Here is a 15,042-nt window from a genome sequence, read left to right as displayed (position 1 = left end):
AATTGTGAATGAGTTTAAAAACAACTTGTTTATCTACTGTGATCACACTATATATTTAACATCATTTAAATGACATGTTAGTAGAATATAAACCCAGTAGAGCTCTGAGATCTACTGACTCAGGTCAGATAGTTGAGCCCAGAGTTCAAACTAAACATGGTGAAGCAGCTTTTAGCTGTTATGCTGCACACAACTGGAACAAACTACCAGCAGAACTGAAATCAGCCCCAACTGTGAACATTTTTAAATCCAGGTTAAAAACATTTCTCTTCTCCCGTGCTTATGATTGAGCTCTTTTAAAGCACTTTACATTTTAGTCTTTCATTTGCACTCTATGTCCTTTTAATGATTTTAAAGCTAATTATTATTTTATGCTGCAATCTTATATTTAATGCTCTATTCTAGCATTTTATTTCTCTCTTTCTATTTTTCTGTACTTTGTTTTTATTACAATTAAAAAATTGTATGTTTTAATGTTTCTCAAATTGCATGTTTTTCTGTTTTATGTAAAGCACATTGAGTTGCCATTGTGTATGAAATGCGCTATATAAATAAAACTGCCTTGCCTTGCCTTGCCTTAACAAGGCACTGTGCATGTTAATACTAACCTGTAGTAGATTCAGCCTTCTGACGACTCTTCATGACAGAGACTCGTTGGGGCTGCGAAAAGATTATATCAGAAAAAGTAATCTTAACATTTATAGCAAAAATAATGCAGCTAACGACTATGATATTATTATGGACAGGGAAGTTTCAGGGCCCCGCCTGTAGCACTTACTCCCTCATTCAGGAGGACACTGAGCAGAGCAGCATGGTCAGGCTGGAACTTCTCACCTTTGTCTGAAATACAAACAAAATCAGAAACACTGATCTACTATTCACATCAACAAATATATGAGCTATGTTGTCAAATAAGAAAAATCATGAAAATCCTAATAATTCTAGCTATATAATTCCTAATAAGCTACAGTTGTGTTGCTGTACAGGTGACAATCAGCCATCTCTATGGAGGAATGCAGTTGTTGCAGCAGTTTTAAGGATGATTAATATCCAGGTAGTGTAGGTAAAAAACTAAGAAAACTAAAGTTAAAAGCCATGTTGAAAATGAGTGTGTGGTCAATATACTGCGAAATATGACCAAAGTATCTACACAGATGCAAATGTACACATTTATTCTGCAAGGTAAAAGGGATATTATACAAATATTCTCTGTAATGACAAAAAAAACTCAATTAACTTACCTGATGGACCTTTTGAATTGTTCTGGCTAAAATGGGATGTCTTGGATGGATCTTTGAGACTGAGCAGGTTCAAGTTATCCAAACAGGCCTCTGCACTAATAGCAGCCTGTGCAGACAGAGCAGCGCTGTTCTGATGCATAGCATTATTAGTCTTAAATGTGTTTGAAGGCCCAGACTGGCCTGACAGGTGGGATTTTTCTGTCACCTTTCCATGAGACTTCCCTGCCCCTTTGGTTGCATCCCCATTACTGTTTAAAAGAGCTGGATGTTTGGAAAGTTTTGCATTTTTGTTTGGGGTTTTTACACAAGGATTGTTTCCAGGTTGGACAGCATGAGCCTTAAGCCTTGATTGTGAAGCCATTAGGGGCTGTGGAGCTTCGGTGGGCATTCTTGAGTTCTTGGGCTGAGAAAAGTTGAAAGGTACAGGCCTGGTGCATGACTTTTTCGTCTTAGCTTTCCCCTGTTGTAAAACGATAAAGTGTTAAGGACACAAGAATCATCAGATTAAATAGATAACATGTAAATCTACAGGATGGGAAGGGGTTACTCACAGCCAGGGGTTTGTCCTCCCAACTGCAGTGGGTCTGAGTAAAGTCAGAGGGAGTCTGAAGACGATGGGCCTTTGCTAGCACTGGAAGCCTGCTTACACCCAGCCGCACAGGTGTCTTCCTACCTGTTTCCGAGCTTCCTGGATCTTGGTTCTCAACATCTTTTTTGCGTGTAGCAGACGCATGTTTGAGAGGCTTTGGGTCCGCCGGCATTTTGTTATGTTCATTCTTTATTCTGTGTAGAGACAACCAGTCAGAGATGCAACTAGAGTAAGGTGTTGTTTAAATGTTTCAGATACATGTGCTGACATCTGAATTTCTGTACCAATATACCAAAATTAGCTTTTTAGTTTTAATACCTTACTTTGAGAAACAGCACACAAGCAGCCAGTCAGTGAAATAGAATACCTTTTAAAAATCTAAATCAGGAACTACTAGGTCTAAAAAGAAATCAATAAATATTACAAAAGTAAAAGAACATTCAAAGTTCAACAAACACATTTCTGTCCATATCAAAAAGGTACTACAGGCAAACAGAAAGTCAAAAGTATGTCTGATTCTTCATAAACTGGCTTACCTTTGCAAGTCACTGTGGATTTTGTTGTGACTTTGCTGACGAAGGACTTGTGAGGAGTGCATAATGATGACAACAGGAGGTGAAGGTGTGGAGAACGACTAGAGGAGCAACAAATGGCACAAATTACATGTCAGCAAGCACACATGAAACAGTAGAAGTTACAGACTAATAGCAAACTGAGTCTAAGGACAGACACAATACATAAAACATGCAAAAACATCATGGTACTACTTCTTTCAAAGCTTTAGCAACTGCTCTGAAGTTAAAAAAACATTATTAATGGCACTATAAAATAACTACACTTATTAGTCTAATCAATGGAGCACATTTCTGATAGTAGCTAAGTTTGCACACGGCTCAAACCACCGTATTGACTATCAAACATTACAAAGAGAAGTTAGCTTAAATCTGAGCAGAAAGGCAATTTATACTTAGCACATGCTACGTACTGTTACGCACACACTGACTTTTATTACACACTTTACATACTTTTAAAACAGGAAAAGGGTCTCTGTTACTTCTTTCCCAGCATCCGATAAAGTCTGAAGTCTTTCTGATACGATGAATCCCAATTTTTTTGTTGCTTTCCGGGCGTTTAGTGTAAATTTAAAGATCACTTGTTATGTCCCTTCAAACACTGAAGTGGACAGTCAACTTCCTGCACTCACTGCAGTTAAAAAAAGCGCGCTTCGCCATTGGTCGCAATAGGAAGCCGTATAAACCAATGAAAGCGCACACTTTGGTCATGACAATATCGTCAACCAATGGGAAACGGATTTTCACAAACAGCTCCATGGTAACGACGCGAAAGTTGTTTTACCACGTGACTGTGTGCAGCCTCCTCCTCCTCCTCCTCCTCCTCCTTCTGCAAGTAGAGACTGAATCAATTAATCCATCAATCGATTAATCAATTAAACGTTATAGAATTTTAAATAGCACCATTCTAACAAATATCAATCAATCAATAATATGAAAAAGATAAGAGATAGATAAATAATGTATCTATCTCTTGACAATAACATAGACAAAAACAAACAAATGACAAGTATATATATTTTTGATAATTAAATATATGGTATTTTATAAATCAATAAAATAATAAAATAATCAACATTCATTTATTTTAAAATTGTTGTTAGTTGCAGCCCTTCTTAATAATAATGTATAATGATATAATAATACAACAATATAATAATAATAATAATAATAATAATATAATAGTATACAGTTGTACTAAAATGTACTCAGCACTATTTTTTTAAATTAAGTATTGCTACTTTTTCTTTTTTCTTTTTTAAAGGTTCTTTATACGTCAGGATCAGAACAAAGCAGCATTCAGACCCTCCCTCTCTACTCGATGACTGTGGACGTCCAGCAGGTGTCACTGCCAGCGGCCTGGTAAAGTGTACTTGACAGCAGCAGCAGCACAGTGTGGGTGTCTGCCTGTCACCCAGGGGCCCGGTGTCAACAGCAGAGGGAAGAAGAAGAGACGCAGAGGAGGAAACCAGAAAGTAACACTGCTGCAGACATGGACCTGCGCTCTGAGTTGCTGAAGTCCATCTGGTACGGTTTCACAGCCCTGGATCTGGAGAAGAGTGGCAAGGTGTCCAAGTCTCAGCTCAAGGTGAGTGAAGGGTCTTCTACCTGGAAGATAACGATTTTAAAACTCACCCACTTTCTTCCTCTACTGCTTCATTTCCTACCTCATTGCACACTCCATCACGTGGGTTTGCTCAGAGGAAGATAGAAATATTTGAAATTCTCATCAAACTGAAATGTCAAAAATGAGTTTGTTGTTCAGTCTGTGTAATATTTGATTCATTGTTTGAGGAAATAAGGTGTACTAAAAGCTGATATCATCCTCTATATTTCCTGTGTGAAACATCTTTTTAAACAACAAGCTGTTCAAAAAGGGACAAATTTGTTCACCATGTTGCGAGGACTGAACGAGGGCACAATATGTACCTCTGTCTGACAAGAGCACAGGAGTAACAGTTTGCTCTCAGTGTATATATGAATGGGAGCCCTCATCTCCAAGCTGTGTGTGTTAAACAGGGCCTCGGTGTACCAGCTTGTAGTGCAAAGGGTCCTCTGGCACTGGACCTGACCAGAGAGCAGCCTGTTGAATAGAGTATGGTCACAACATGGGCCTGTGTGCGTCAAAAGAACATTGTTACAGTGAGAGCGAGGACAAAGTGGAAACATGTTGGGATTGTTGTCTCTTGCAACAGCGATTCAATGAAGGCCACTGTATTTTTGTTGATCTCATCGTTATGTCACTTGGTCTTGGTGTGGATCAGACTCCATTCCAGCCACCTCCACGTTCCTGCGATATGCTGCCTGCCACTCCTGGCTCATATTGAGTCAGCCTCATGACCAGGCTTATCCCCCACATGCACACGGCCTTCTTACAGGCACCACATTTCTTGACATGCACAGAAACAAGCAGTTTGCATGGTGTTTCAGTTCGCTGGAGACAGGATGTGGTTATGGCTCAACACTCAGACACTCATTTTCTGATAACATGCATCGGATATCTCAAGACGCTGTACTCTCTTAGTTGAACAAGTTTATGATTGTAAAAGCAAGAGCCTGTTTTTGCCCTTTTTGACATCAGTAGTACTGCTAGTAGTAGCAATGGGCACTGATTACATAGAACAGTGGTCCTCAAACTATTTTGAAGTCAAGGACCCTTAAACTGACACAAATTGACCATGGACCCCCATCTGATAAGATTTTTGCTTTTGGATGTTTTATTACAGAAACTGTATGAAACCCATGACCAAAGTAATCATATATTATGTCATTATTACTTGTAGATGAATTAATGTAAACATATATTATTCCACATTTTGCTGGGGACACCGTGGAACCTCTTCAAGGATCCCTGGGGGTCTCTGGACCCTACTTTGAAAGCTATGGACACAGAATATGTTACCAGGGCTGGAGTTAATGATTCTGGGGCCCAAGGCAAACATCTTGCTTTACTTTTCACCCTTTCTCTAAGTAGAAATGTTGATATTGGCAGTGGTAGAAGATGTACTCAGAACTTATATTTGGTAAAAGTAAAACTATTAACTATGAACAGTAAAATTATTAACTCTGGACAGAGTCAAAGAGTCAAAGTCCTGCATTCAAATTTTCACTGAAAATTAGAGAGGAATTATCAGCACAATGTACTTACATGTATTTAACATCTGTTCAAGGTGGAGCTTTTGATCCCAATGATTTTATATAATGCTAGATAGTTTAATGAATAATAATGCATCATATTTTAATTGCTATTTTTTTGACAGTAACATTTATCTGTCAGGTAAATGCAATGGTACAAAGTTTCCCTCTAAAGTAGAAACAGAAGTACTCAGCAAATAAGTAGTATCAGGTTGTTACTTTTTAAGTGATTTGGGGGCTCTTCTAATTTATTTGGAAGTACAATGAGTTAGAATAATAACATCATTTAATATTTTTCATATCTGAACATCATCATAAACCTTTTGCTGTTTGGGGCTCTTTTAGTTGCGGGGCCACAAGTCAGTACCTTACCTTTTTGTAAATTCAGCCACTGTATGTTACCAATAGTTTAGTAATATAATCTTATTAGTCTGTCAGTCACCTGTAGAGTTCTTTGAGGTGCACCCTATGACCCTATGAAAAGTACTGTACAAATGAAGTTACACTGTACTTAACTTTTCTTTCAGTTTAAGATTTGAAAATGTTTGCCATTTTTAACAACTGTATTTTACACATTTACCACATTGTCTTCTATGTTTTATCACACTATCAGATGTGCGAAGAAATGTCTTTTTAGAAACGTGCAGCAAAGCAGAAATTCAAAACATCAGTTCCAGTTTTCTTCAATTTGTTGGCCCACGTTTTCATTAGTCAGCATTATCCTTGCAAACAAACTGAACCATCCACTAGATGTATGTGACTTAATTTTAGCTAAAGCGTTCATCCTCTTTAAAAAAAATCTCTCTCTCTCTCCTTACATTGTGGTTTTTCAGGTATTGTCCCACAACCTGTGCACAGTCTTGAGTATCCCACATGACCCAGTTGCTTTGGAGGAGCACTTCAGGGATGATGATGATGGCCCGGTCTCCAGTCAGGGTTACATGCCTTACCTCAACAAATACATCCTGGATAAGGTGATAAAAAACACAACTATATGCTCATTTTGTTTCATTAAATGTCAGATAAACAAGGAGGCTGTCAGAGTTTCTTTAGTTTCAATTCCTGTGTTATGTTGTTGCAGGTTGTGGAGGGCTCTTTCATTAAGGAAAACGTAGACGAGCTCTGTTGGACTCTTACGGCAAAGAAAAACTACCAAACAGACAAAACCAGCAGCACTGTTCTGCCTGAGAAAGATGCTTTTCGGCTTTGGTGCCTTTTTAATTTTCTGTCTGAGGACAAGTACCCTTTAGTTATGGTCCCTGACGAGGTAAGTCTAACTCCAGTATATGTTGAATTAAAGAAATCTCTTCAAAGCCATTAATTATAGTTACAATCTCAAAGTTGTCTGGTATTTCAATAATATGCCACTTATTGTAGTTTGGGGCTATGTTTGTAATTTAAAGCATTATCTACTGTATGATTATACAAGCAAATAATTTTACACATCTTGAAACCATAGTCAACCATGGCTGCATGTGATAATAGTGACACTTGTTTCTAAATTTAGCCACATGGATGTTTCAAGATATGCTGCGCTTGTACTCAAGTATAATTCGACCGTAGTCAGCAATGTGGAACCTGAAAAGGGTGTTGGATCATTTACAACCACTGAACACACCTCGTTGTACCATTCTTTGTTGCCATCATGGAACACTGTGCTCTCTTCATGCAGCAATGTGGGCTTGTTTCTCACTTGCACACTCTCATTTTGGTTTCCTGTCATGTATTTGACACAGCCGCTGGCAAGAGAAAGACCTAGTTTCTACCACGCTGAGTTTAAGAAAACATCCAGGTTTACTTTGGGTTTGTGCTTCACATATTGACCTCTGACCAAGATATGTGTGGTGTCGTAAATATTGTTGCTAAAACATGTTTAATTAAAAGTGAACATAAATAAAAAGTCACAATATTTACTAAAGTGGAACTGGAAGCTACAACGTGAAGTGTACATATAAAGATAACAACTGATCTTATCTGCTAAATAACCATTCACTGTGAAAAGCTCCACACTGGAGAGAAGAAAACAAAACTTCAGAATAAAGTTACAAAGTGAAAGTTAAATTTAGTTGAAAATACTTGTACTTGACTTAAGTGAAATGTATATTGACTGTATCCTAGCTACATATCCATTATTTAAATGAATTATTCTCAAGACTTTTGGTTTCTGTTCCTCTGCAGGTGGAGTACCTGCTCAAGAAGATGTGCATGGCTATGAGCATTGAGGTTAACTGTGTTGAATTAGAGGATTTCTTCTCCCAAGACTCTGTGCAACAGACCGGCATTACTGTTTGGGTTTTTTTGGAGATGATGAACTCGGGGAAGATAACCAGAGGAATTGAAAAGGGCATAATCAGCATGGCTGTAGAGGAAGTATACAGGGAGATAGTGGGTGATGTCCTCAAAGAGGTAGGAGGCCGATCTGCCACCAGAAATGTGTGTTTTGGTGCTTGACAAGCCGTGCTTTGTGTTGGTGACAGTATGCGTGTGTGTGTGTGTGTGTGTGTGTGTGTGTGTGTGTGTGTGTGTGTGTGTGTGTGTGTGTGTGTGTGTGTGTTTTGGGGTGTGTGCAGGGCTATCTGTGGAAGAAAGGCCAGCTGAGGAGAAACTGGAAGGAACGATGGTTCACTTTAAGACCGAGCAACTTGTCCTACTACACTGGGGAGGACCGCAAAGACTGCCAGGGCAACATACCTCTGGATGGGAACTGCTGTGTAGAAGTAAGCAGCCAAAGTGATAAAAAAAAGCTAAACACAGAAAAGAACTGAAAGAACTGTGACTTTGATTTTTTACTAATACTGGATACTGGATACTGGATGTCCATAATAGTTCAATCATACATTTTACAGTTACATCCTTTGCTTTCTTTTGTTCATATTAGTAAAAATAAAAGTTGTTTTGAACCAACAGGTCTCAACCTGGAGGGTGGGGACTCCCCCAAAGGTGTTGCAGTATAAATCTAAAAGTGTCACAAGATCAGCAGCAGATAATTTTTTTTTAGTTTCCTCATCTTCTGTTTTTCTTCTGATTAGCTGGATATTTTTACCTCTTTAGGACATTAAGATATAATAGTTTGAGACCAAAAAAATATGTTTTAAACAGAAGTTTTGGTATATTTAAACTTGAACTCTATTTTCTCTTTTTTTGTGTGTCTAATGGGGACAACCGTTTTTGGAATTGGCCCAATATTGAGCGATAGCACTTCACTTGGCAGCTGCGAAACAGACTGTAATGTAAATCTTTGAGGCAATAGCACCCTGTCAATGTACGCCCACTTAATGTGCCTTAGATAGGAAAGATTGTTATTCTATGTGTCTGACAACATTATGGAAAAGACCATACAGATAAATTAAGCATTTTTCTTTACCTGATGCTTGGTCTGTTTGTTATTGTGTCAAACCACAGTCTCATACTGAACTCTCACAAGGGTTTAATTGTTGTTAAAAAACAGCTGAATCTGAGACTGACAGTGGTAAAAACAAGCATCTCTGTTCTTCTTACTGTTGAGATGCAGAATGAATTGAAGGTGCAGTAAAATAGTGACAAATGCTGTTGCTCTCTGATGAGATGACATCCCTACTCATTTTCATACAGTCCCAAAGTAGATACATACAGAATAATATTAATGTGTCAGTCCAAAAGGTCAGGAATCATATCATCAAATTTATACCATAACTAAAATTTGAAATTAAATAAGAAATGAAATGAAATTGAAATTTGACTGTTGCTTTGTTTCACATTCACAGTCAGATTTCCTGACAAATCTCACAGTGCTCAACAGTCCTGAACTCAAGATTTCTTCTTTAAAATCCAGCAAAAAAATCACACACTAATAAAAGATCATTTCTGGAGCATCAGTAGAGTTAAGAGTAGGGCTGTTTTGGTGGCTTTTGACATGAGTACAAGTCAATTATTAGCCCATCAATGCCACACAGAGAACTGACAAACAGCAACCTGGTCAAGATCTGTCATGTTTTTCCGCAAGAGCACTACAGATTGAACCATGTGTTACTCCAAAGGAAAACAAGCAATCATTCTAAAATCATGCTTTATTATAGGAAGTAGGCGATGATCAAATATTGTTTGGTCGTTCAAAATGGATGAAAAACGTCCTATTTCCAGTGAGTTAAAAGATTTTTTTTCTCCTCACCTCTGTTTATTTTATTTTATTTTTTTAAACTGTTTACAAAAAACATAAAAAAAGGAAAAAATAATATGCATGGTGGGATATTAATTCATTGAAATGTGTCTTGTTGGAAAGGTGCTGCCAGACCGAGATGGGAAGAGGTGCATGTTTTGTCTGAAAACCCTCTCGAAGACCTATGAGATGAGTGCCTCAGACACCAAACAGAGACAAGAATGGACTACAGGTCAGAAGGGGGTTAACATTCACTGATATTGATCATTGATTAAAAGCTTAATCTTCATATGAAGACATACAACATCATCACTCCTCTCTCCACAGCCATCCAGACGGCTATCAGGCTGCACGTGGAGGGGAAAACGTCTCTCCACAAAGATCTGAAGCTGAAGCGGCGTGAACAACGGGAGCACCGGGAGAAGAGACAACAGTCCAAGGAGGAGGAGTTGCAGAGGCTACGGGCGCTGCAGGAGGAGCGGGAACGTAAGCTGGCCGAGCTCGAGCTCCTTAAGGAGGCGCAGAAGCAGGCCCAGGCCCTCTTGGAGCAGGATGAGCAGAAGAGGCGTCAGCAGCATGAGCAGCTCCAGCAGGCCCTGGAGGTCCAGCTTCGTGAGGCTGAGGAGGTGAGGATGAAGGCAAAACAGGAAGAGAAAGTTCAGTAGCAGAAAGATGTGAGCGTTCATTTGTTTGCTTCTTGCTGTATGTGTTAAGGCTCGAGTCAGCATGCAGGCAGAGATGGCTCTGAAAGAGGAGGAGGCAGAGAAGCAGAGGAAGAGGATCCTTGAGCTGGAGGAGATGCAGAAGCGTCTGGAGGAGGCACTGCAGCTGGAGATCAAAGCCAGGCTGGATGAGGAGACCTTCCGTTATGATCAAGCACGGTAAAATGATATATGTTAACATATGATCAAAGAAACACTTTCACCGTGCGATAAGGAGTCAGTTGATTAGATTGAGAGCGTACAAGCAGCGTTAGACGGGCTTTAACCGCGAAGGCGCTTCTCTGTGCTGACAGCACATATTTAGCTCAGCTGTTGAAAGGACTTCATGTTGCATTATGTTCCCGAGGAAGTTGAGCTGCCAGTAGAGGAAGTTGTTTAATGCTGCCATCAGTCACATCTATTGTGTCGCTCTTTGTGTGCTCAGCCTCAGCCAGTAAAGTTAAAACTTCTGATGCATTGGTCACACACATCTACAAACACCTTGCACCTGGCACTGCACATCTTTACTCCCTCTGAAACATGATGCAACCTCCTGATCTTTTTAAAAAGCTTTTCATACATTTCATTAAAAATGTTATTTTTTTATCATCTGTGTTGTATCCAGGTTACTGGCAGAGGAAGAAGAGAAAATGAAGGCCTTGATGGCCCTGCAGGAGGAGCAGGAGGAGTACATCCTGAAGACAGAGAGGGAGAAACAGGAGCTGAAACAGGAAATGGAGTCCAAGTCCCGGTCCCTGGATGAGGCACAGAGGCAGCTGGAGGAGGTCCGTGCCAACCGGCACAGGGTTGACCAGGATGTCGTGGTAAGAACCAAAAAACAAAAGGCTTCACTGGTGTCACTGTTACATAAGAAAACAATATCAGTTTCACTGGATCCTAGTCATCAATCTCTCTATGTCTTGCTTGTTGGGGATCCAGTGTGATGCCTGCATAAAACATGAAACTGAAAGCATCACCATCATTCACCTTCCTTAAAACTATGATTCATTTCATGCAGTTCATATAATTATAGTATCTCTATTAGGAAATGGGTCTTTTGTAGACAGTATAACTGGCAATGTGTGACAGAACTTTGTAACTTGTATTTAAAAGTATTCCTCAGATTAAATGAATTGATTAATAAATTGTACTAATTTACAGTGCTACAGTAGTTTATTTCTTCATTGCTTTAAGTTTGAATGACTTTTTGTCTGACAGGCTGCCCAGAGGAAACTGCGGCAAGCGAGCACCAACGTCAAACACTGGAATGTCCAGATGAACAGACTGATGCGACCAATCGGACCTGGCGGTATGTTTTCCATTTGCATGATGAGATTGCACATGACGTGACATCAGCCATTATTAATGTTAATCAGTAACACCTGTACTTTTCCTGCTGTGAGAAAGATCTATTGTCTGACAAAGAAGTAAAACAAAGAAGTCACCTCAATTACAAAGAAGTCAACTCATATGTGAGAGGCGTTAATAAAGATTCATGTTATATGAGTCATAGCCCTATTTATACTGTAGGATGAATGCCACTTGAATGCTGGCACTGTGGTTAGGGTTAACATTTAATATTACTTCTAGTAAAGACTAGCATGACTCCATGCTCTTGGATCAGAGATCTGATCTTGAAATATTCTGCAGACTGTCTCTTCTAATTTGGCAGACAAAATAGATGGTACTCATATTTCATACCACCCTGTGTAGATATACTTGCTGAAACATCTTTATATCTTTTTTTACCACCATATTCATTCTCTATTTCAGCATCATGTCCAAACCAGTGTTTCAGACCCAATATGATTTAATTTGTCTTCTGTAAACATTCACTTCATTTTCTGACGTATTCTATTGTTACTGTCCCTGTTTCTAGAGAAACGACCATCGTTGGGAAGCTCATACTCATCTTTCCAGATCCCAACACAAAGAGACCCCGGGCTGCGTCTTAGGAGGAGATCAGGATCTGAGGATCAGGACGAGGAGAGCAAAGAAAATGTTGATAGGAGACCTGGATCTGATTTAGAGAAACGTCACTCCCATGCCTCAAACGGGGACATGGACATCCCCTAAAAAAACATCAATCACTGAGGCTGTGTAATCACGTATGGTGCCGCTGTGGGGTTTTCTGACAGGAAGGGCAGGAGACAACTGTGACAATTGAAATATGTGAACAGTATGAAACAGTGGGACATCTAAGGTTAAACTGAACTTACAGTACTACAACTTTCATTAAATGTTGGATTTACTGACCTCATTTCACAGACAGCAACAGTTTTAAAACAATTTAATGAGAATATGCATTTGCATTATTTACTGCTCAACTAATGCTTTGACTGCTGCCTGTGTGAGGCCTGCTGAAATGATACCTCAGTGTATAGAAAATTAAATGTAAGCATCATCCTGCAAGTGCAAAGTTAGTTATAATGTTTAAAAGCTAATTCATACACACAGGAAAGAAGCTCGTGTTTAGCTCTGGTATATACACTGATAATGTTTGAATTTTATATATGTATTTTTTGGTGGTGAGTGGTGTTTTGACTTTTTGATGTAAAAAGTTGGTTCAGTATTAAGAGTTCAATGCAATGTCGGTCATATAGTGTAACTCCTGATAAACAGGAAAGAGAGGCAGAGGCGAAGGCAGTGAGAGAGAGAAACTCTCATTAAACTTCCTGTTTCTACTGCTAGTTAACATTATTGTAAATAAAAAGAGTGAATTGATGCCTTAACCAGAACTTTACCTGCATTTTTGTTATAATATGTGAAACAAGCAATTCATTGAGATTGTAATCTTCACTTTTAATAAAATGTCAATTACAAAATGAAGAGCTAAAACAAATACAATAAATTAGTTATAAAACAACCGTGACATTTTGATTATAGGGACCACACAATGGAAGAAATTGAAGCCCACACTGCTGATTTCGCAAGCAGCACATCCTCTTTACTTTAAATTTGAGTCTACCTCAATTGCTCAGAGTTTAAATGTGTCATCACTGACTAATCTGACGCCTCTCACTGATGAAACCTTTGGCTCATACGAGTGAACAGAGACATCACCTGACAGCGGAGCAAACTACATGTCGGTTGGAGTGATTTATTTATTTTTTAATCATCCAGAATTGTTATGTAAAAAAGTCTTATTGTGCTCTTTGTACTTTTTTAGAATTACTTTCTTGTTTTGGTCTTTTAATATTTTTAAGAGAAAATATGACATGACTCTCTCTTTACAATAATTAATATAAATCAGATTTCAAAGTTATAAATAACAAGCAGCGGGACAGTTCAATCAATCATCATCATTTTTCAGTCCACCATTTTGGTCCAGACTGTAAAAAAATATATATTGACAGCTTTTTGACGGACTGCCATGAAATTTGCAGCAGGTTTTAAACTTCCCCAGACAATAATTTCTAGCAACTCTGGTGATCATCTGACTTTTCCTCTGGAACCACCAACAATGTTTACTCTACAATTGTTACTCCATAATGGATTGGCACTATATTTTGGTCAGATATTCATGGGTCTTAAACAACATGTTTTAACAGTATTACACATTACTGTATTTTGCCCAGCAAATATGTAAATGTCTTGTGTAGTCTGTGGTTAGTATGTGTCTCTGATGTCTTGGTGCAGTTGGCAGGTGGTTAAAAAGTGTAGCTGGGTTTCCGCCTCCTGCTTTGTGCAGTGGGTGCACAGCCTGTCTTCTCTTGGGTGCCAGGTCTTCCTGTAACGACCTCTCTCCTGGGCGAGGCTGTGCAAATCGAGTCTGTACATGGTGGATTTCCTAAATTTTGGATCAATCACAGTGGTCAGGTGGTCTGCCTCTGGTTTTTGGTTGATTCTTTCCAATGTGTCAAATATTTTTCCGCTTTTGTTTTTGTTTCTTATAATTTGGTTTAGTCTAATGGGGTTTCTGTCTGGCATCTCGGGGTCAATTTATTTTGGGTGATTATAAAATGTAATCAAATGTGCTCTTTTGAATTTTAATCCTAATCCTAATACTGCTCTGCATGCACTATTTTGAGTTTTCTGTTAGAGGAAGAGAATAGATTTACAGAATTGTGGTAGATTTTAACTGATATGTCCAATTTGATGCTCCTTCTGATGGTGTAAAAAGCCCTTCTTGTCTTGTCTCTTAGATCATCCACAGCTTTATTGAAGTTACCTGTCTTACTTTTCTTTCAATTTTGGTAGTTATAGTCAGATCATTATAATTACAAGTGGACAGGATGACTCTATTGTTTGATCAACTCCAAAAGGGATGGTGGTGGTCTTTCAAAGCTTTGAGACATTCTCACAACCAGTGTCCATTGAGGTGGCTGATGTGGAGGTCAGAACATTTAAGTATGGCCAGAGAATATGGACACTCTATACAGGAAAAGGCAGAGCCATTTCTGTTTCCTGAAGAGGCTGGGGTCCTCTTGGTTGTGGTGGTTGTCAGTGTTATCTTGTGTTGGAGAGAGAGCATTAAGAAGAGAAACGCTATGCCGCTGGTCAGACTGGTCAAGGAGCTTCATACCAACCACAGGGGCTCCGTGGTTGGTATGAAGCTGGACTTTCTGATGACGGTGGTAGAGAGAAGGACCAGGACCAAACTGTACAATAAAAGTTACCCACTGCATACCACCATAATGAAGCAGAGGAGTAAGTTCAGTGGCAGGTT

At 39.0% G+C, this 15,042-nt stretch overlaps 1 protein-coding gene across 2 annotated transcripts; it reads left to right on the top strand.

The window, feature by feature from the left end:
• Positions 1-3,841: 3,841 nt before the first annotated feature.
• LOC128357248 (differentially expressed in FDCP 6 homolog) lies at positions 3,842-13,209 on the top strand. 2 transcript variants are annotated; one of them, XM_053317551.1, is made up of 12 exons: positions 3,842-3,990; positions 6,371-6,511; positions 6,619-6,804; positions 7,716-7,943; positions 8,108-8,254; positions 9,593-9,655; positions 9,796-9,904; positions 10,000-10,298; positions 10,387-10,553; positions 10,999-11,197; positions 11,592-11,682; positions 12,253-13,209. In XM_053317551.1, the coding sequence occupies exons 1-12, from the start codon at positions 3,895-3,897 to the stop codon at positions 12,447-12,449; spliced, it is 1,923 nt and encodes a 640-aa protein (XP_053173526.1). In that variant the 5' UTR covers positions 3,842-3,894; the 3' UTR covers positions 12,450-13,209. The 2 variants fall into 2 exon arrangements, with proteins under 2 accessions (XP_053173526.1, XP_053173527.1); XM_053317552.1 differs by lacking the exon at positions 9,593-9,655 and having other exon boundaries at positions 12,253-13,208.
• Positions 13,210-15,042: the final 1,833 nt, after the last annotated feature.

Source organism: Scomber japonicus, chromosome 4 (assembly GCF_027409825.1).
Source record: "Scomber japonicus isolate fScoJap1 chromosome 4, fScoJap1.pri, whole genome shotgun sequence".
Classification (NCBI taxonomy): Eukaryota; Metazoa; Chordata; class Actinopteri; order Scombriformes; family Scombridae; genus Scomber; species Scomber japonicus.
The sequence above is the reverse complement of the archived record's forward strand: the minus strand, read 5'-3'. Positions and strand labels throughout refer to the sequence as shown.